The sequence below is a fragment of the Phyllostomus discolor genome, chromosome 1 (assembly GCF_004126475.2).
Source record: "Phyllostomus discolor isolate MPI-MPIP mPhyDis1 chromosome 1, mPhyDis1.pri.v3, whole genome shotgun sequence".
Taxonomy (NCBI): domain Eukaryota; kingdom Metazoa; phylum Chordata; class Mammalia; order Chiroptera; family Phyllostomidae; genus Phyllostomus; species Phyllostomus discolor.
The window spans coordinates 87233779-87256269 of NC_040903.2; the positions used below are offsets into that span (position 1 = coordinate 87233779).

Genomic DNA, 22491 nt, shown 5'->3' on the forward strand with positions numbered 1-22491 from the left:
ATGAAAATTACCTTTTATTAATTAGTTTTTTCAATTTGTTAAATGTTCTTAAATTTGGCAAAATTTTAAAGCTGATAATTTCATTTTAGTGTCCACTTTTTTAGGCAATTTTCTCTTCTCCTATGAAATCTAAGTATGGAAATCACTAGGACATCTAAATGTAATCATTTTGCTGTGAGTCACAGTGAATGATTTTAAAGAAAAGCATTTAAAAATGGAGCACAGATCAGGCTATTCAAAATCTTGGTGAGGAGGATTTTTCCCAAAGTCTTGTGACCAACTGTGTAAAAATAAATGGTTCATCTGACAGTCAAGCACCTTTAGGGCTGTTGAAGCAAGGTCTCAGGAAAAAATACCCAGAATCAAAGTGACAGCAATGTTACATGTATCCCTCCTCACAGGTGAGGGAAGAGTAACAACAATGTTGGACTTACACCTTGTAAAACTTCTCAAAAGCACAACTAACCCTAACTTTAAAATCCCTGATGTTGCTCATGTAAAAGTCAGGATCACAGGACAGAACCTATTGACATTACATGTAATAAATTAAAAATCCAGGTACCATGCTTGGTGCAGTGTTTGGTATGTGTAAGTGCTCAATAACTATTAGCTTCAATTCTAATTGGCAGAAGAATTACATATGTCTGCCTCCTTCCTGTACCTTCATCATATATAAAAATGGCATAGTGAACTGACTGGATTCTACCTTTAAATAGACAGACTTAAGAAAAGCTAATAATATATAAGAACTGTAATATAAAATAAAACTAAATAGACTCAGGCTAAAAAATTACAAAAATTTTAAAGATTCTCCAGTAAGTTTATTTTGCAAACTCTGTATCCTGTTTATCGGTTTACACTGTTATAAAGAGGAAAATGTTCACATAAATACAATTTTGACAACTGCTTATTATTTTAATGTTTATTTCTAATTGACCTTCACATTTCAGCAGCTCAGGAGTTGAGGTATAAGTGTTCCTGCCACTCCACCCATCAATGAGTCAAATGGTTCAAGATACACAGCATTGCCTAAACAGATGCAAACAAGCCTACTGCAAAGTAAATACGACTTGTCTAATGTAAATAAATGTTCCTTGTTGGAACTTTTTATATCCAGTTCATGTCTTTCCTGAAATGGGGATATTTATATTTACTAGTCAACAATCTCCATAAAGCAAAGAGTTTACCTCTTTGAAAACTCAACTAATTCTTGACAGCAATATTTTTCTTATTAATCTTAAAGGAATGGAAGGTAGAAGACCGGAAAATAAACAAACTCTTCAAATAATCAAAACCTAAGAGAACTGTAAAATAACATATTTAATAGAGTAGGGAGAAAAATTTAAATTACACATTCCGTTGAAAAATATTGATATTAAAAAAAAAACTTTTGGATTCATTGCCTAAAACTTATATTTTTCTCAATTAATTAAAATCAAAAGTGTTGGTTTTATTGTAGAAAGATACATTAATCATTTGACATAATAATAAAAGGGTTGCACAATTTAATTTCTATATAAATGACTGAATATATGGAATATCAAATATAATCAGTACTGTAGCAAGAAAATAAATTGGCAGAAACAATTACTCAATCAGTAGTAATAATTAAGACCACCATTTGAAAGACCTATACACAAAGAATGAAAAAATAACATTATAAGATTTTACAGCACACCACTGAATTTAACCCTAATTCACTACTACTATACTTCTTTCTTCTTCAGTATTAGCGGGCCCACATTATCTCCTGTCAATTCATTGTGTTTAATATGTGAACCATCACAGGCAGGAAACTAGAAAGGAAAAAGAATTACAAGTGTTAATTTAAAAATGATTCACTAGGTAGAAATATTTGTGAAATGCTCTTACAAAGAAAACAATTACTTTAAAAAAGAATCAGATAGCTTTCCTGAGTAAAAGATATACTCTATATTTAACCTAATTACATTCCAATACCACAGCAAATCTAACAATTTTAAATAGTTAACTAAGTATTTGGTATAGACTTTAAATAAAAAGTTTTGGATGATTCCATATGAGTCAATGAAATTTGTTTAAAAGGGGATCAAAAGAAGCTTTTGTTCTCTGTGGAGCTGTAAATTTGAGCTCACTTATTCACTTATTTAAATTCAAGTACAACAAATTCAAAATATACTCAAAGTGTTTTTTACTATAAAATTCATGCAAATTGTAATATTTTCAAAAAAGTCAATTTTTAAAAATTCACTCATTGGTAACAATTAACATTTTAGTATATTTTTCCTCTGCATTTTTAAACAAAAATGGGTACAGAAATATCTTCGTCTTAGTTGTACTACATTATACTTTCATGTCATTAAATAGTCTTTAAAAATATGACTTGTAGTGGCTTCCTGACATCCCATCATTTTTATTACACATACTTTAATCATCCTCATTGTCGGATTCTAGACTGTCTCTAACACTTTGCTGTTACAAAGGATGACATGATGAACATTATTGTGCTTAAAATCTCAAATAACCTCTGGTCAAAGCAGTAGAACACAGATCTCATAAAGACATTTACTAGCTCATGCTATTGGACCCTGTACAAACATCTCATTAATCCTTGAAAATGTCTATGATGTTGCTATATTATCAAATTTAAAAATCAACGATTAAAGATTAAGCAACTTGCCCAAAGTCATACTGTAAGTGGCAGGCATCAGCTTTGAACACAATTTATTCAGACTCGAAAGCTTAAACTCTTCACTAATCTTATGTCCTCTCATAACATAGGTGTATTTTTAAACTATAAGTTATTCTAGCTAACTGCTGAAACATGGTCCTACAAAAAATCAGATTTCTATCCTCCCTGGATGCTCTAACTTTTCTAATGTAAGTGGTACGGATCATAAAAGGCAAACTTTAATTTAGGACACAGACTTTCAGTACTGAACACTATGGAAGAACCGCTCATCTCACAGAACCTCAAAACTGAGGATTTCAGACGGCAAACATTTTAACTACACAAAACTGTAGTGTATGTGTAAATGGACATCTTACCGTCTTAGAACGCCAACACCTACAATAAGCTGCTTTAGTAAGACACAAATCTTCAATGTTTATTTCATTCACCACTTTGGGATTTTCCTTTTGTATTTTAAGATTAATCAAGCTATCCTTCTGTTGTTTTTTCTTTGGGAGGAATGGACGAACTGCAAGGTAGCCCAGTAGTGCAAGTACACCGAGGAAAGGCAGTAACCGAAGCCATTCTGAAACTAAACATGGACAGATTTGTTAGTCTGCCGTGCTCTTGCAATACAACTCAAATATCATGTGTCATCCTTGAGCTTATTCTTAATTATTCTTTGCTTCTCACTTTATTCTTTAAAACCATGAATAAGTAAATCAAGACACCTTTTACCTAAGACCACCTTGTTTCGTTTACAGGCTAATTTGAGACTTGTGAAATAGAAAATAAAATTTTCAGATATAGGTCCTATATCAAATATCCTGTCATTTTCCTAAGTATATTTGTGTTTATCTTTATTTTTATTTCAGGAATTATGACCCCTAATTATAAATAAAATTCAACGTGTGATATATTTTATAGGCTTAAAAAGTATCTCCACCATATCTAAAAGCATACAATAGAATATCTTTATTTTACCATTCATATATAATTTCAGAGAGAACATGTTTTCATCTCTTTTAGTTTCAATGCTTTACATTTTTGGGTAAGGCATACTGATTCCTAAAGAAACACCTAAATGTTGTGTAGAAGCTACATGTTAAAGAATTGAAATTTCCATATGCTGAATGTTCTCATTGTTAGGTACATCTTATTCCATAAGTGTTCTTTTTTTAAAAGACTTTATTTTTAGAGAGGGGAAGGGAGAGAAAAGAGCGGGAGAGATACATCGATGTAAGAGGGAAATTTCGATCGGCTGCCTCTAGCACTTGTCCTGAGTTGGGATATAACCTGCAACCCAGGTGTCTGCCCTGACCAGACATTGAATCTTTGACCTTTCTCTTCCAGGGGACAATGCCCAAACATCTCAGCCACATTGGTGGAGGCTCCACAGGCATTCTTTAAGTGCCTTCTTCAGTACACAGCACTGTCTTGAAGCATAGAGAATATAACTGTTATCAGTGAAATGGTCCCTATGCCTGTAGAGACAAACACACCAGGAAACCAGGATAAATGTTTCCACATGTACATATGAACTGATAGTGGTATGCAGCCTCTGCTGGGCTCTTTAAGGAACCCTTTCTGTCCCTAAAGAGTTATCATTTGACATGCTTCGCTGGGGGCCTACCTGATACCTTACTAAGCACTATGTAAAAATAGATTAGTAGAGAAAAACTGAAGATTAAGTGCCAAGACATATTAATAAATGTTAATGATAATGAATTTAGACTATGCTAAGAATACAATTATTATTATCTCATTTAATAGTTTGTCAGTTTCAACAACTGTATTTAGTAGGTACCACTATTATTACCATTTTTCATGTGGGTAAATAGTAGCTTAAACAGGTTTAGTCCAGGACAGTAAGTCCAAAGCTTGTTCTCAATCACCATGAATCAAATCTAACATATAAATTGGGTTGGCCAAAAACTCCACTTAGGTTTTTTTTTGTAAAATAAAATACAAATTTTCAAATTTTACCAATTACTTTATTGATTTGGATATTTGAGTATGTCAACTATCTGCTGCCTGGTATAACATTGATTGTGCTCAATTAATGTCTCGATTTGATCGCTATCAACTTCTACTGGTCTACATGACCATGGAGCAATGTCCAGTGAGAAGTCTCCTGCAAGAAACTTCGCAAACCACTTTTTATACATTCAACCTGTCACACAGCACCTTCTCCATACACTGCACATTTTTTTTGTACTTCAGTTGCATTTTTACCTTTTTTGAAATACTAAAGCACAATATGCCAAAAATGTTACATATTTTCTTCCATCTTCAGTATTAAAATGACTACACAAAAATTCACCAATTTTGATTTTTTTGAATTCATGCTGATATGACAGCTGTCACAATACAACCTACCAAAATTGTTTCAAATGAAGTTAAAGGCAACTAAACACTACTAGAGTCACCTTACAGAAACAAACTTTTTGGCCAACCCATAACATTTTATCTGTTCTTCTCTTGGTAAAATTTACTCTACAGATATAACTATTTATTGAAAGCAAGACTGGCTTAATACCAACTCTTCCAAAATGAAACTATTTTTGATACAACAATTTGATGCCAAAGGTTTATTATGAGTTCTAAATGAAACAATCCATTGATATATGTATAACACCCATAAGGGCGCCTGGAACATAAAAGGTATACAATCAATGTTAGCTTTTAAGTGACTAAGAAAATTAGCAGCGACTCCTTTGAAAAAATATGTTGCCAATTCAACTTAACACTATGTAGTAGAAATTCGAGGGGAAACAGTATTTTAAATAGTCACCAGAAAGAATCTGAAGCTCAATAGGAATCTTATCTGTCAGGCTTGTTCTCATAACTAAAGTGAAGACGTTCCATATAGATCCTTTGAAGTAATTAAATTTCCGGAAATGACAACTGTTTCGTAGGGCAGGGGGAAGGCCTCTATAAGTCTGTGCTGTGCAATATAGTAGTCACTAGCTATAAGGTTTTGATTTGTACCCAAGATTCAAAAAAAATTTTTTTAACCCTCACCTGAGATTATATATGTATGTATGCATTTGATTTCTGAAGGGAGAGAGAAACATCAATCGGTTGCCTCCTGTACACGGGGATGGAACTTGCAACCTTTTGGTGTATGGAATGACGCTCCAACCAAGTGGGCCACCTGGCCAGGGCCCAAGATTTTGTTTTAAACACATATAAGATGACATAGAGACAACTGCCTTCAAAGAAACATTTATTACTTACAGTTCTCAAGAGTAGGGGACATGCAAGACACATGTAAAAGTACCAGGATTGATCAGGAGGTAGGAGACAGGAAAGCTGCGTCCAAGCCTTTACTGTGGCCTCCAGGAAACAGCAAGGTAGGGTGTGGTGAACAGTTTAGGACTGGGTACTTTGAATAATATCAGCAGGCTCTAGGCTATTGGGGTGGTCCCTAATTTTTTCATACCTGGCCTAGGGTGATTTAGGGCAGGAGAAATCCTGGTTGGTGAGTTGGAAACAATAAGTGGTTAAGATACAGGGGTACAGGCTTTCGATTGGTTGATTTGCATATGAAAGGTCATCTCCACAAGCAAGTTGTTTATTATCTCTAGGAATTAACTGGTCCTGGGAGAAGCCATGATTTTAAAGCATCATAAAATATAAAAAGTAAAAAACATGATTAAAACACAGATGTGGTTATTTAAATAAGTAAAATTAAGTAAAACTCAAAAATCCAATTTCTAAGACACACAAGTCACATTTCAGCAGCTCAATAGCCACACGGGACTAGTGGCTACAGTAGCTGACAGCACAGAGAACACTGCCATCATCACAGAGTTTTGTGGACGGTGCCGCTATAGACCGTTGTTTTTATGAAGCACCAACTCTGTAGCATGGCAGGTTACTTTGACAGCTTCATCTCCCACAAACATCCCATCTCTCATGTACTTGAAGCCACCCCAAAGCTATGACTAGTAGTAGCCTTCCTGTGTTCTTTGCATAAGGAATTCCTTCTGTTCGCCATGCCTTTCTACCTCTCGCCTGACTCATTTATGTAAACCCTTCAAGACTAGGGTCCCCTACTGTCTCCTCTGGAATTCTTTCTTTAATCAATTAATCACTTCCTAATGCACCCCTAAGACCCTTTTCCTTGTGCTCTTTTATCATGCTACTGTTATCTATTTGTAAAACTGACTCTCCTATAGCCTGTAAGAAAAGGAGCTATGTGCTACCCTTCGGGAACAAACTAGATACTTCAGAAACATTTAATCAGTGACTCACTGAATGAATAACGTACAGCACAAATACCAGTCCCTTTCTCACTCATCACATTGTACTGTAATTACCTATTGACACTTATCTTCCAGATCACGCAACTGTCTTATATTAACGTAGGCCCCAACAGCCAGTATTATCTTAAGAGTAGTTATTCAATAGATGTTTGTTGAATGTAGAATAAGTATTATACTGTATATCACAAAATTAAGTCACAAGAGGCTAAATGACTCAAAGTCAAAAAGTAAATGAATGAAAAAAATAAGAACAAGAAAAAGGAAATGAGTAAGAATGTAAAGATGAAAACCTTAGATTCTTAAGTATAGTATTTACTGGTAAGTATTCCTACCTAGCCCACAGATCTCAGGAAATAAATGGTGTTAATACTATTTTAAAATCTACTACAGCATATGTTCTTTCTACACACTTATGTCCTTGGTAAAATACTATATTCTCTCTCTATATATACATAAATATAAATACATGTACACATATAGATAGATAGCAGTGATTTTCAACCTTTTTCATCTCATGGCACACATAAACTAATTACTAAAATTCTGTGACACACATCAAATATATATTTTTTGCCCATCTGACAAAAAAAACCAGGTGTAATTTTGATTCATTCACGCTGGATGGTTATTGCTGTGTTGGATGTTGTCAGTTTTCATTTGACAATCTAAGAGAAAAGAGGTCAGTGCCCCGACTAAACAGTCAGATATTGCATGTTTTAAAAATTCTTGCAGCACACCTGGTGAAAAACACTAATATAAAGTAATGAAAGATACTATTATCCTACAACAAAGTAATAACTTACACAGCAGTTTTAGTACAATCTGCTTCTTAATGATAAACTTCATTTTAACTACAGAAAAGTTTTATAAGGAAAATAATAGAGTCTATAAAGCTACATTAGAAATCACTTTATTAATGCTGAGTTTAGTAAAGGAATATGAAATACACAAATATCAAACAAGAAACTTAAAACAAAACTCTTAAGACCAGCTATATGAACCTGTTTGATGTTGAACTAACTGTAGATATTATAGATACTGTGAAGAAAATAACTGTTACCTACTAATTGTTAGGTATATCTTATACAGCATATTTTTTAGAATTATCAAATAGAATTTTTAAAAATTTAGAAAAATATAAAAACACCTGGCTGGCGTAGCTCAGTGGATTGAGCGCCGGCTGGGAACCAAAGTGTCCCAGGTTCGATTCCCAGCCAAGGGTACATTCCTGGGTTGCAGGCCAGAACCCCCAGCAACTGCACATTGATGTTTCTCTCTCTCTCTCTCTCTCTCATCTCCCTCCCTTCCCTCTCTAAAAATAAATAAAATCTTAAAATATATATATATATATAAAAACATACAGTAAGTAACTCTCAACTCACCCATCAAGAGTAACATTTTGTCACATTTCTACACTGTGCAAAATTGATACCATATTGTATATATAGTCTATATCCTTCTTTTGTCACTAAATAATATATTGGAAGCATTTTCAAATTCCTTACTATCTTTTGGAAATATGAATTTAAGGGTTGTGCCCACCTATCATGTCCCCCAATCACAACAGAGGGCCTACAAGGGCAGGGACCTTCTTTGCTGGCATCACCACTGTAACTTTAGTGTCTAAATAATCCTTGGCTCAAGTTATTTTATCTTATATTGAGGCATAATTTAGTGTTCAGCCTGTTGAGCTTTGTGTTAAATGTTCAATTTGATGAATTTTTCAACTATATAGACCTGTAAACACCACTTACAACAAAATATAGGGTATATCCATCACTCTATAAAGTTTGCTCTTATACAATCAATCCCTTCTTTCTGAGCTCTTTCATCAATTTAAATGTTCAATAAATATATCTAAATGAAAAAAAATCTGATCAATATACTATATTCATTGTTAAACAATCTCTTTTCAACTTCTTACTATGTAATCATTAAGTACCTACTATGTGGAGATACTATGCTAAAAGCAAGTGCAGCAACTGTCTTTTTGTCTCTGTGTACCCACTGCTTAGTACAGTGCCTTGCACAGAGCAGGATTGCAAATAACTAATTCACAATTTATCTGTTGTATAAATCCAGATTTTCATATACTTGGAGTCAGGTTTCTTTGGTCTATAAAATAGGAATAACAGTAATTCATTCATTTGTTCAACAAGACAAGTAGCCATCACATTCCAAATATTGTACTACATGCTAGGGATACAAGCTGATAGATAAGGCCCTGCTCTTATAGGGTATATACTTTAGAAGAGATTAGAAGACACAGCCCCTACCCACAAGGAGCTTTCCATCTAGTATGGAGTATAGATCTATTAAAAAGGATTACAGTATTGTGTAGTATGTGCAATCATAAATAAGCAATACTGAGAATGAAGTGACTAACTATTTGCAGGGCTGAGGAGAGAGGAGGATTTGATACCTAAACAAGTTTCTGAAAGATGAGTTGGTGTATAGGAGTCCATAAGCAGATGGGAGGAGGAGCTAGCTACATTCCACACAGAAGAAACAGAATAGGCAAGGGCACAGAGATATGACATACATGAAAGTGTAGGAAATTAAGTGCTACAGAATTGCTGGGATAGAGTGAAACAGAAGAGGCACTATAGAAGTGAGCAGGTGCCAGATTATGAAAAGCTCTGATATAAAAGGGAACCATTGAAATATCTGAGTATCAATGTAACTGGAAAATTGTTCATTTATGGAATTACACTGGTATTGGATGGAAGATGAACTAGTGGAGAAACACTAAGGAAGAGCAGAGAGGGCTAGTGGTGGAAGTTTAAGAGACAAGGCAACCTGTTGAAAATCCACTGAAATAACCTTAAAAAAAAATACTGAGCTAAAACTAAGACCGTGGCCATTAAAGCAAAGAGAGGACAAATGGATGCCCTAGACATGTGTGTGTGTATGCACATGCATTTTCTGAGGAAATACTCTGAAGCTTTCATTCAAATCTCAGAGTATGTCTGTGATCAATCCTCACTCACTTTGAAACATAAGAACCGTTAACTCAGGTAGTCAAATCAATAGGATTTGATCATTAAGTATGGAGCATGAGGTAAATAAAGGAAGTGAAGCTCCTTCATGATTTCCAGATTTCTGGGTTCATTATCTGGATGTATGCTGGTATGGGCCTCAAATTTAAAACAAAACAAAAAAATCCAGAATATAAGAAGAGCAGCTTCAAGCACAAGAAGAAAGTGCAGTGTTGTAGAAGAAGAAAATAGGAGAGGTTAGCACACTTTAAAAATGTAAGGGAGAGACTCAAGTTCAGGATATACCAGCAAAAGAAATAATGAAGGATGGCAGACGATAGTTTTCTTTGAAAGAGAGTAAACAGTTCCAGTGGGGAAGATGCTCTTCAGAACCTTAAAAATGCCAACTGCTTCTGTTCCCTCATCCCATAAACTGAAGGAAGGATAGAAAAAGAAAAGACACCAACCACTGAAGGAGGTAGAGGATTAGTACTATCCTCAGAGAGAGCTTTGTTTCACTTATGGCAAGAAGGTTCCTCAAGTATTACAAGTTTTAGAAGACAAGCCAAAGTTTGAAGATGAAAGTGTGGGAGGAAATCAGAGGTTGCAGAAAGAAGAGTTGAATTTTGGCCACAGTTAAGTCAAAGATGAAACTGGCGGACCTCAATGCGCAAACCCTGGAAAGGCACTCAGTTGGCAACGCTTTTTTACTCATTTGAATGTAAAAGGGTTGAATTTCTTTAAAATTTTTCCCTTAGTTCAATATTTTCACTTCTGATAGATTTTCTTCCTCTATCAGTGATGTCTTCCTATTTCCAGTTGTTGTTTTAATCCTGTTTCTAATTTTTTAAAAAATGTAACTACATTAATACTATCAATACTGAGCAGGGTTCTAATATTAAATTTTGTTCAATTCTATTTCACACTATTAAGATAAGGAAATACAAAGACTAAAAAGGTAAAGTGAAAGAATCAGCACCATACTTAACAGAAAGAACATTTCAAAGCAACTTGAGTAGCAAGTAATTTAATAACAACAATTTTCTGAAAGTTTACATACTGTTAAAAGAAAGTATTTCCTTGGAAGAAATAGAACTAAGAAGGGGCAGATTAAACATTTTATTTAGATGGGTGAGCATCACATCCTATTCCTGCTCGAGGTATATAAACAAATACAATGATAAAGACATTTTTCAATGAAGAATTATATCCTAAGGAACTAGGACAGGCTTTTTTCCCCTTTCAAAAGGTAGCATACAATGACACCATAAAGACGATATGGCAATTTCACTGCTTATAATTTTATAAATTTTATGTATCATTTACAGGTAAAGACATACAAATGACTTCTACTTCTGAATTGTAGAAAGATGAAAGTAAAATATTTCCCATGGATGGCTTTACTACTACCACTTCAAACCTAATACAGACTATTCAAGACCAGAGGGCCAATACAATGAAAGTAATTATCAATTTTTAAATCTTTTTTCCATTTACTCTTATGAACAGAACAGCATCGCTGTACCCAGAATACTGCTTAGCCATTGTAAGTACTCAATAAATACCTGATGACTTGAGGAATTTTATATTGCAAAGTAGTTATATGGATAAAAATGTTTTAATTCATCAAAACTGTTCCCTACACAGGCTAATATAATCTTTAATTACATTAACTTTTAACTATAGTTGGTCCAATTAGGAAGAGGGGAAAAACACTTAGAAATTATAAGAATAATGTAAGTATGTTCCCAAATTCTCAAAAAAAAGTTTTCTAAAGTAAAATTCTTCTTTCAGAAATACCTTTATTATTTACTTGTCAATAAATGAAATTCTTCAGTTTGAACTTACTTATTACACTTTCTTATTGAGAAAACTCACTTTGGTTCCATTTCTTTAAAAAAATAAGGTACAATTTATATACAATAAACTGACCTTAAGCATTTAATTCTGGTGTGTGACAATTAAATACAACCCTGTAAAAATATGTAAAATATTCCCATCATCCCAGAAAGATTCCCCTGCCCCTTTCTAGTCTATCTCCCACCACTGACTTCTATAACCAAAGCTCTTTTCAAAGTAAAGTTTTTTGATTCTTCAGTGGATCAGTAATTCATCCCTTTTTATTGCTAACTAGCATTCTGCTCTATGAATATACCATAATTTGTTTATCCATTCTCCTGTTGGTAGATACTTGGGTTGCTTCCAGTTTAGGGCTATTATAAATTAAAGACTGCTATGAACACGCTTGTATGTCTTTTTGTGGACACACGTTTTCAACTCTGTTGCACTCCCAACAAATTCTCTGTTCAAAATTGGCCCTTTCAAGATAAACAGAGCTAGCTAATGCTCTTCAAGTTGTCAGCTCTGACATGTTTGTGTTTCTTTGGGAAAAACATTGTGTTTAGGATCAACCTCATTTCATTTCAAAGAAGCACACTAGTGCAAGTGGGGGAGAATTTTGAATATTCAAAATTTCATAGCTAGCTTTTAAATATAGAAATACATAATTTTCTGACTTCAGAATGGGAAGATGTTTTTTGTTGTTCTATTTTAAAAGTTTATATAACAGGGAAAGATTTTTCCAAAGGTCAAAGTATTAGAATACACTATACAAATTTATCTTAAAAGCCTCACTCTTAAAAATGTGACCTAGACTAAAACAGATAGGTTGTTTTTGCTAGATAAGGATTGTCTGTAAACACTACGGTAAAGGATCTCCAAGTGTTTAATTAAGAATGCAGAGTCATAATGAGAGTCAATTGTTTTTTGTTTGTTTTTTTAAACCACTGGATCTAAATAGGAAAGGAAAAACAGGCAATAATGTGAACTGTAACTTTTTTGCCCCAATTTTCAGATAGAAAATGATAACATTTCTGTCTCCTAGACATTTACACAATTGCTGAAAGTTATCTTTCAGGTTTTTATTTCAACAAAGCCTAAGTATGGATTCAAAAAGTAGCTCATTCAAGAGAGCCAAATGTCATTAGCTATTTGACATTAGCTAGTGAAAACTGCTTTTCTTCCATGGTACTTCCACAACTGCTGCAATTTTCATTGTCTAGTATGAAACTGGCTTTCTCTTTTTTTTCATAAAGCAGTTACTACATTCATGTTAATGTTTCCTAAACAAGTAAGCAATACAATGAGAAATGTAGACACTATAATGGGACTTAAGTTAAATATGTACCATTAATATATTTACCAGAGTTTTCACATTTCTGAGAAACAGTACTCACATTAAATATTTAAGAGCTTGAAAAAGGAAGTTAGTATATATTATTGATTTAAGGAAAAATTTAGGTTGAGTTTCCCTACTGCCTTTAATAGAAATTATTTGTTGACATGAGGGATCTTCAAGAAAAAAACACACTTGTAAAACATTCTGGCCACTAAATCAAATATCATATTTTCTAATCTGCTTCAACTATACACTATCAATAGAAAAGTGAAACACATAAAACCATCCACCATCAGAATTAACACACACAATTCAGGACTGGGGAGGGAATTAAGAGGCCATTTTTCTTTCCTAACTGTTACAAATTCAGCAGTTAACTTATGAAAATTATTAACATGGTAATTTGACAAATGAGAACAAATGTCACAAAATAATCATATCCTTTTGACTTGGTATTATTATTTTAGTGAATATACCCAAGGGTATAACTCAAAAGAGACAAAAAATAACAACTGGTATTGGTACATGGCTACTTACCACTAAACATTATGAACAAAAAACATTATGAACAAAAACGTATTTATGTAAACATTCCAAATTTCCAGCAGCAGGGAAACGGTTAGGCCTACTGTGACCTTAATTTAAAATACGATTACATAGTTATTAGAACAAGATGAAGAATAAATTAAATATATAAATATTTATATAAATATAAATATATATAAAGTACTTAAGTAAAAGAAATGATAACAGGGAAAAAGAGTTTTTATACATAATTGCTGCAATTCTATCGGAATAAACTGGCGGGATCAAAAGATGACACTGATGTTTATCAACACTTGTCTTAAAAGTTTTCTCATTTTATGTTACTTTTCTGTGGTTTGATATTTAGGTACTTCTTTTTAATTCCCATTATTCAGTTACCACGGTTTCTATTCTATTCAATTACCAAAACCTTTAACATCTAAAATGTTAACATCTCACAATTCATTTATCTACAGACTGTTTCTGTCCATAATCCAAAAAATCTCTAGATGTGTAACAGTCATCTAGTTTCCCCCTCTAAACCTATCTGCCTACCAGACTTTGACCTTTTTTTTTTTCTTTCTTAAATCTCTGAGAGAGGCTATCTCCCCAGGCACCCTATTTGGGGAGTTTTGGATAATGAAAAAAAAAATTTTAACTTCCTTATATTGGAGTTGACATCCATTTCCAAACAATTCTCACTAATTTAGTCCTAGTTGTCTTTTGGTCTACACAAAATAAATTATCCAGTCAGCCTTCCAATTGCTGTATTTTAAGTCAGCTAACAGATCTCCAGACTGCTCGAAGCTAAGCAAGCCTCTTAACGTCGAAATTACTTGTAATTCACGCTTAACACCTCCTGACACTCAGAACATGAGTTCGATGTTTGCTGAATCAATATGGCTTTTTTCCCCTTGTCATCCTAATCTACCTCTCAAATCTCGTTTACAAATATCTCACTTACACTGTAATGCTCAGATACAACAAAATCTCCCAAGCATTGCGTTCATTCTGGATAACTTGACTCTTTAGGCTTTAAGTCCTGAGTTGTGGGTGTTTTTTGTTGTTTTTTTTTTTGTAAAGGAGGCACCTTAAGTACATAACGTCACATACATTCGTTAAGTTTCATTTCTAAAATTTGAGCCATTGTACTGGCCTAAGAACACTTGGCTAATGTATCTCTCGTACAATGTGAGTTAACCTCAACTGCCTCCACACCCACAGCAATGGAGGCGACCTCAAATTCCCTCTTGATAGGTAATCTCTCCCCTAGTCTTCTTACTAAACAAAACTACCTTATACATATTCCGTGTATGCCTGTGCTTCTCTCCCACACGCACACACTTACATCCACACGCTGACGGCAAAATCCAGCTGAGAGCTGTTGTTGCCTGATACACAGCGGATTGGATAACAACTTATTCTGCTTCAAAATAAAGCAAACTACGGAGAGTGATGGCAATGGCTAAGACGATCTAGGTCCCAATTTAGCACCTTCTTGGGGGAAAAAAACGGTCTCGCATCACGGAAAAATGCGGGACGCGAGGACAAGCACCCTTGAAAGACCCTGTAACGAAGAGGCGGCATCACACACGCTTCAAGGAAGTTGCGCCGTCGCACGCTCGCAGGGTCACGAGGCGCCGCGCCACTCCTCGAGCTCCGCCCCGCCCCTTGACCCGAAGACGTTTAGCGTCCCCTACCTCCCCAGCCCCGCCCCCGCCCGGCGAAGAGCAGAAGATGGGCACCCGCTAAAAGTGTGGATTACCTGTGAGCCGGGCAAACCCAGTAATGCTCTCCGGGACTGGGAGCCTCTTAAGATAGGCGGGGAGTTGCACCTTCACGATGCGGGCTACACTTTCCAGCACCATCCTCGCCGGCAGCGTCTGCTCGGGAGCTTCTGCCTCGCCAGCCGAGCTGCTGCGCGTGCGCGGAAAGCAGAGTCGGCCAGCGTCCGATAGAAGTCCAGTTACCGGCGGCGGGCGGGGCGGCGGGGCCCGGGAGGACGTGACCTGCCCGGCGCTGATTGGCAGCGGGCGAGTGACGTGTACGCCGGCTGGGAGGACCGGGGGTCTCGGAAGGCCTTGGGCTTCGGGGGTCGGGGAACGGATGTGTAGTGGGATCTCCCTGGGTCTGGATTTTGAAGAGGTCCTTCGTATTGGCCTTTTTATGTCCGTAAATGCTGGAGGTTTGCAGAAAGAATATTGTGTCGGATGAGCTAAATCATGTGAGAGTGCTATGTAACGTGCAAGTGCCTTTCAAAAGTGAGGTTCTTCCCGTGTTTATTTTTGCCCCTCTGTTCTTGGCCTCTCCCAAAAAAAAGGCTGGGTGCTGTAGAATTGAACACTCACCTAAGAGGACCGCCACCCCCACGGTGCCTAACTCTGCTCCCTCACCCCTGCAATACAGGTTTTTTAAAAAAAGTTAAAATACTTTACCTAAACTAAAATGCTTAACAGCTCTGCACCTCCGTAATTTAGTGCAACCTTGCCCCGAGGCCTTGAGTTTTTTCCTACTCAAACAAGACCCGTGATAGTTCTTCCTTAGATACTTTCAATTCCTTCTGCAGATCAGTTCTTTTTTCGTTTTAGTAGAAGTTCGGGCATAGTAAAAAAATAGAAAGCCTTAGGGTTTCCTTTATATGTTGTTGCTGGGCTCCTACAATCTAAAGTATCTGTCAAGATCTTTCATTTTTTGTTATTTTTATTAACACCTTTTTTAAAAAATCGAGGAATGTAAAGAGATAGCTTTACTCTATTGAAACACCTTAGTTGACATGACTTTGTTTCATGTTTTTATTTTGAAGTAAAATATCCCAAGTAATGCACTTGATTGCGTGTTGTGTATGTCATGACCTTAATTCAGTGTCTCATTACAATTCTGATCTTCACTTGCCAACTTTGATCAGTTTTCATTTTGTTTGACTTAATATAAACAGCCAGTTGTAATAAATACGTTTCTTTTTTTTTTTTATATTTTTCCCTTGGTATTTTCATTTTAAAGTGAGAAAGGGAGAGAATTTATTTAAAGCAATTTTTGTTGGGTTGTTTAATGTTTGTTACGGTCACTGCCTAAAATAATAACTATCAGTAAGAGAATTAATTGGAATTTAAATAAACTGATTATATATCATTTTACCCTGTTCAGAATTGTCAAAGTACAATTACAATGGAAATTCTATGAAGATATTTAGATACAGGTTCACAGTTCATGAGCTTGAGCAATATAAATGTGATATACAAAGTGGTGATTAAAAGGTTGGCGTGCATATTATGATTTTCTTTCAATTTCCTTTTGCGAGCTTTCTTTTGGTTTGGAAGAAGAAGGGCCCTAGAGCTAGTTTATCCTGAATATGATGATTTCAAACATCTTTGTCCTATGGACTGTTCCATTGGCCATTATCTTTAATCTCTGCTGATCAAATATAGTGACACCTTTTGGGAGATGGTTGAGGTAGACAAAGGTTGGGAGTGGGACCTAGTAGGTAGAGAAAAGCTTTGAAGAATGCCACTAAATATAACAAGAGGCTTTGGGGGGGTTGTTTTTTGGTTTTTCTATAAGATTGTATTTTTATTTACTTTTTGGGAGGGAGAAACAGGAAGAGAAACATCTATGTGTGAGAGAAACATTAATCTGTTGCCTCTCCCACACCCCCAGCTGGGTCCCTGGCCCACAACCCAGGTATGTACCCTGACTGGGGACCAGCCAGTGACCTTTGATTCACAGGCTGGTTGGTACTCAATCCACTGAGCCATACCAGCCAGGGTAGGGGTTTTGTGGTTTTGACAAGGATAAAATGAGCTTTGTTGAGTGAGATTCTTAAGGCTTCTAAGAAGTTTTTCTTTAAAGGAATTAAAATATATGTACCTCAATTAAGAGAAATAACAATAAAATGCTCAAGTGCCAAATGTGCAGTTGGAGGTGACCACCACCCAGGTAGGTAGGTACGTAGGTAGGTATAGATAGATGATTGATAGACAGACTATATCCACCATCCCAGAGAGTTTCTTTGTGCTCCTTCTAGGCACCACTATTCTATCTTGCTTGCAGATTCTTGAACTTCATATAAAAAGAATTATGCAGTATGTAGTTTTTGTGTATGTGTGTGTGACTGACTTTCCCTGAGCCATTTATATGGATAGCTGCTTTGCTATTTCCAAGTAGAAGAAATGTAGTGATTGGAAGTCTGGATGATGAATGAAACATTTTTTATTTTTTAATTTAGAGAAGATGTGGTTGCCTTCATTAGGCATTTATGATGCATTATATGAGCTATGCTAATGTATAAAAGGTGAGCTTCTAACCCCATCAATTAAAAAAATCTTTATTGTGGGTTGTAGGGGATTTTTTTCTTAGATACCCTTTACTTTAAATTTATATCCAGTTTTACTCACATTTTTAAACTTGTATTTCATTTCCACACCCGTCTTCTTAGCAGTATATGAAATGGGCTGAAGATAATGAACCTAAACAGAAGTGACAGTCTTATCTACCTTCTGACATAGTATCTAAAAAAATCTGGTTTTATTAATATTAAATCTTATATTTAGACTAAATTTTTAAAAAACATAAAGATACCTTGTGGTCCAAAAAGGCCGGACAAAATACTCAATGTGTGAATAAAGTTAAAGGTGTTACTATTTACTGTTAAAACTTGAGTGAGGATCAGTAATCTATTGTCTGCTTTTTGTCCCAGCTAGGCCTAGAGTCTAATTTCTTTGCATGCTTCCTTTCTATAAGCTCATCGAATCCCATGAATTCAAATATGATCAGTGAATTGATGTAGCCCAAATCTCTACCCTCAGTCCAGATTTGTAATCCCAAATGTTTCCTGGACATCTCTGGGCTTCTTTGCCCATTTTGCAATTGCTTTGCTCATCTTTGTCACTGATTTATGTTTTCTGTATAAAAATACCATATTTATATTTGTATGACTTCTATATATCTTCTTCCAGTCTATGCCTTTTCTTTGACCTTTGTTTATGGTGTCTTGTCTTATACTGAAATTTAGTTTGTATGTAGTCAGATTTATTCATCATTTCCTTTATATTTTGTGTTTTGGGGGATCCTGTTTAAGAAATCCTTTTCTACCTCAAAATCACAAAGATATTCATTTATCTTTTTGCCAAAAGTCTTAAGATTTTCTTCATCTTTAGGTTTTTTATCAACCTATTTTTTTGGTGCATGAGGTAGAGATCTAATTTTATTTTATTTATTTTGCATATGAACAGTTAATTGTGCTAGCAGCATTTATTGAATGGTTTAACTTTTCTCTTAGGCTTTGTAATGTCACTAATCTCACACCAGTTTTCCACACATCCATAGATTGTTTACTGTTTCCCATTGGTCTGTTTGTATGACATTATCACACTATCATAGTTGCTGCATCTTTAAAATAGGTATTAATTCCCAGCAGGATATTAACAACAGTTAATATTCATGTATTTTCTTCAAAATTATCTTGGGAATGCAAGGTTATTTACTACTCTATATGAATTTCAGAAGCATCTCTTTAAGTGATAATGAAACAAAAATGAGTTCTGTTAAAAATTTATTATGGCCTCAGTCTCTCCTTTGTAATATGCTGGTATTAATGGTTATGATTAGATATAATTAATTTTTAGGGTGCTTAAAGAATGGTCAATATTAGTATTATCATCATCAATGAATGAACCTTTACTCTGGTTTTGACATCATAAATTCAGGAATCCTACCTTCTGACCACACCTCCTATATTTCTATATACATCTTCTACTCCTTTACTTCCACTAAAGTAATTCTTTGACTTCATGTGATGTTTGGTGTTGAAACCATCTTCATTTTTTATTCCGTCACTTCATTCCTGGATTTATTTTTTTCCCATTCTTTGCAAAAGTTGCTCCAGATTTTCACTGTTCTATGTTATTTATTTATTAAACCTAATTGCTACTACCAGGTTTATTTTGAGTTAATATGATCTTGCTTTTTAGTCACCAGAGAAATTTTCCTTACCATCATCTCTAAATGTGGTTATAATTCCTCCTGTGCTTAATGTCTGCCCTGTTCCTCAAATCTCACTGCTCCCTGTGTTCTAGAGTTTGTCTTCCAAGACCCTGCTCCATTAGTTATCTTCTCCCAAATTTCCATTTTCTTGCTCTCTACTGGCCCTATAAAATGGTGATCTCCAGGCTTTTAGAGTTCACCAATCAATACCTTTTTTAAAAGAGACAATAAATAAAGGATTGCCAACTTAAAAAATATTTAAAAGCAAACTATACTAAAAGCCCATAATAGTCAAAATAGATCAATGGAACAGAATAGAGAGCCCAGAAATAAACCCACATTTTTATAACCAATCAGTATTTGACAAAAGAGACAAAAATATACAATGGGCTAAAGATAAAGATAGTTTATTCAAAAATGCTGTTGGGAAAATTGGACAGATATATGCAAAAAACTAAAACTAGACCGCCTTCTTATTATCACATACAAGACTAAACTCCAGTGGGTTAAAGTCTTAAATGTTATACTCAAAATCATAAAAAGCCTGAAAGAAAACAGGTAGTAAGATCTTGGATATTTCTTGTGCCATTATTTTTTTGTCTGATACATCTCCTCGGGCAAAGGAAACAAAAGAGAAAAAAATGGGACTACATCAAACCAAAAAGCTTTCGTGCAGTAAAGGAAACCATCAACAAAATGAAAAGACAACCCACTGAATGGGAGAACTGAAATACTAATTCAGAAGAATGTATGCACTCCTCTGTTCATTGTACCATTATCTACAATAGCCAAGATTTGGAAGCAGTCCAAGTGTCTATTAGTAGATGAGTGGATAAAAGAGCTGTGATACATTTACACAACAGAATACTACTCAGCCATAAAAAAAGAGGGGGAGGAAATCTTACCCTTTGCAACAGCATGGATGGACCTGGAAAGCATTATGCTAAGTGAAAGAAGGCAGGCAGAAAAAGAAGAATTTCATATAATTTCATTCATATGTGGGATCTAAAGAGTAAATTGAAATAACAAGCAAAATACAGACAGACTCAGAGAGCAGGCTGACAGTTGTTTGGAGAGGCACAGAGGGATTGAACAACAAAGGGGAAAAAACTCATGGATGCAAACAACAGTGTGGTGATTGCCAGAGAGTGGGGGGAGATGAAGGAGCTTATAGGGAGGATAAATGGTGATGGACAGTGACTTGATTTGGGGTAGTGAACACACAATACAGTGTACAGATGGTGTGTTGTAGAATTGTGCACCCGAAACCTGTGCAATTTTGTTAATCAGAGCTACTCCATTAAATAAAAAGGGAAAAAATTCAATTAGATTATCCTAACATAGTAAAAAAATTAAAAATAAGTAAAAGCAATACATCATATTGTATGTCAACTATAATTCAATTTTTAAAATATTGTATGCAACTATAATTCAATAAAAATTAAGAAAATAAATGCAATATAACAAAAAATACATCCATATGCTACTATAAGGTAGTACAGCAAAATAGTTAAGACCACAGACTCTGGGGCTAGACCTAGATTCCACCTGTTCAGACTAGAATTCTGGCTCTTCCAGGGTGAATTATATAGCCTCTTAAGGTTATATTGTATGTACTAATTCAGTGAATTAATATAAAACATTTAAAAAGTACCTGACACAAGCATGCACAGTAGTGCTGCCTTTTCTCATCATCATCATGATTAATTTTTGCATCACTATCAACACATTTTTATTATAGCTGCCCCTGGTTTTGTTTTTCATTTTGTTTTTGCACTGGTTGTTGTAGGGCTTTGCAGTCATATGGTAGCTCACTGTGTCAATCCTAATCACAAGTGGCTCTTAGGGATCTCATTTAGTTTTGTGTAGAAGAGTGACAGAGAAATGACAGTGTGAGAGATCTTGTTCTCTCCCCTTGAAGTTTCAACCATTTGAACAGCTATAATTCTTGGAAGGACTTCTTGCTCAATGCTCAAACATGTCTGAGAAATCCATGCATTAAAACATGTAAAGGTGGGCAAGTGGGAGCTAACCAAGAAGGCAAGAAGGGAGAAAAGCTCAAAGCAGCCATGGACATGACCCTGCAGCTAGAAGCTGCCTGCCAGGCTCAGCCTAGAGAGGAGGAAAATCAGATTGTGGCTGGCACTCCCTTCAGATGGGAGAAGCAAAGAGATTCAGTGAGGATTCCTGCAGAAGTGGGCAGTATGAGCTGTGCCAGAGCCCAGTGATCTGGGAAGGGACACAGCACAGATTTGTAGCCATGCTTGTCTGCCAATTGGCATTCCAGAGAGAGAAAGCCATGGAGCCTGGCCATCCCTTAAACTCCCAGAACTTGCCTCTATTCATCCTCTGTATAGGGTTGCAGAGTACATTATCTGAAAACCCAAGAACTGGTACTACAGAGTCACTTTTTACCCGAGCAACAGGCACACTTTGTGACAACATAATGACACAGCCTAAAAAGAAAATGAAAAATCTCCAGAAAACAAACTTAAAGACCTGAAAATATGTGATTTAAATGACAGAATTCAAAATTACAGTTATTGAAAAACTTAACAGGATGCAAGAAAATACAGGCACTTTAATGAGTTCAGAGAACAAGTAAATGAACAAAAACAAAGAGGTATCACATTACCTGACTTCAAATTATACTACAGAGCTACAATAATCAAAACAGCATAGCACTGGGAGAAAGGTAGACACATAGACCAATGGAAAAGAATTGAGAGCCCAGCAATAAAACCACATGTACTGATAATGTTTGACAAAGGAGCCAAAACCACACAATGGAGAAAAAAAGCCTCTTCAATAAATGGTGCTGGGGAAATTAGAAAGCCACATGCAAAACAATGAAACTAAGTTATAGTTTGTCCCCATGTACAAAAATTAATTCAAAATGGATTAAATACT

At 35.3% G+C, this 22491-nt stretch overlaps 1 protein-coding gene across 1 annotated transcript; it reads right to left on the reverse strand.

Moving 5' to 3' along the window:
• Positions 1 to 794: 794 nt before the first annotated feature.
• Positions 795 to 15570, reverse strand: CISD2 (CDGSH iron sulfur domain 2). The gene is made up of 3 exons (XM_028507501.2): positions 15368 to 15570; positions 3028 to 3242; positions 795 to 1796 (listed from the first exon to the last, which is right to left on the reverse strand). The coding sequence occupies exons 1-3, from the start codon at positions 15468 to 15470 to the stop codon at positions 1707 to 1709; spliced, it is 408 nt and encodes a 135-aa protein (XP_028363302.1). The 5' UTR covers positions 15471 to 15570; the 3' UTR covers positions 795 to 1706.
• Between the last annotated feature and the right edge of the window lie 6921 nt (positions 15571 to 22491).

Bases quoted from the DNA above. Each gene is read 5' to 3' on its own strand.
- CISD2 (XM_028507501.2), bottom strand. From the start codon at position 15,470: ATGGTGCTGGAAAGTGTAGCCCGCATCGTGAAGGTGCAACTCCCCGCC. The intron at 3,243-15,367 runs GTAATCCACACT...GTCCATGTTTAG, and splicing joins TGGGTTTGCCCGGCTCACAG to TTTCAGAATGGCTTCGGTTA. The intron at 1,797-3,027 runs GTAAGATGTCCA...TTTCCTTTCTAG, and splicing joins GGTGTTGGCGTTCTAAGACG to TTTCCTGCCTGTGATGGTTC.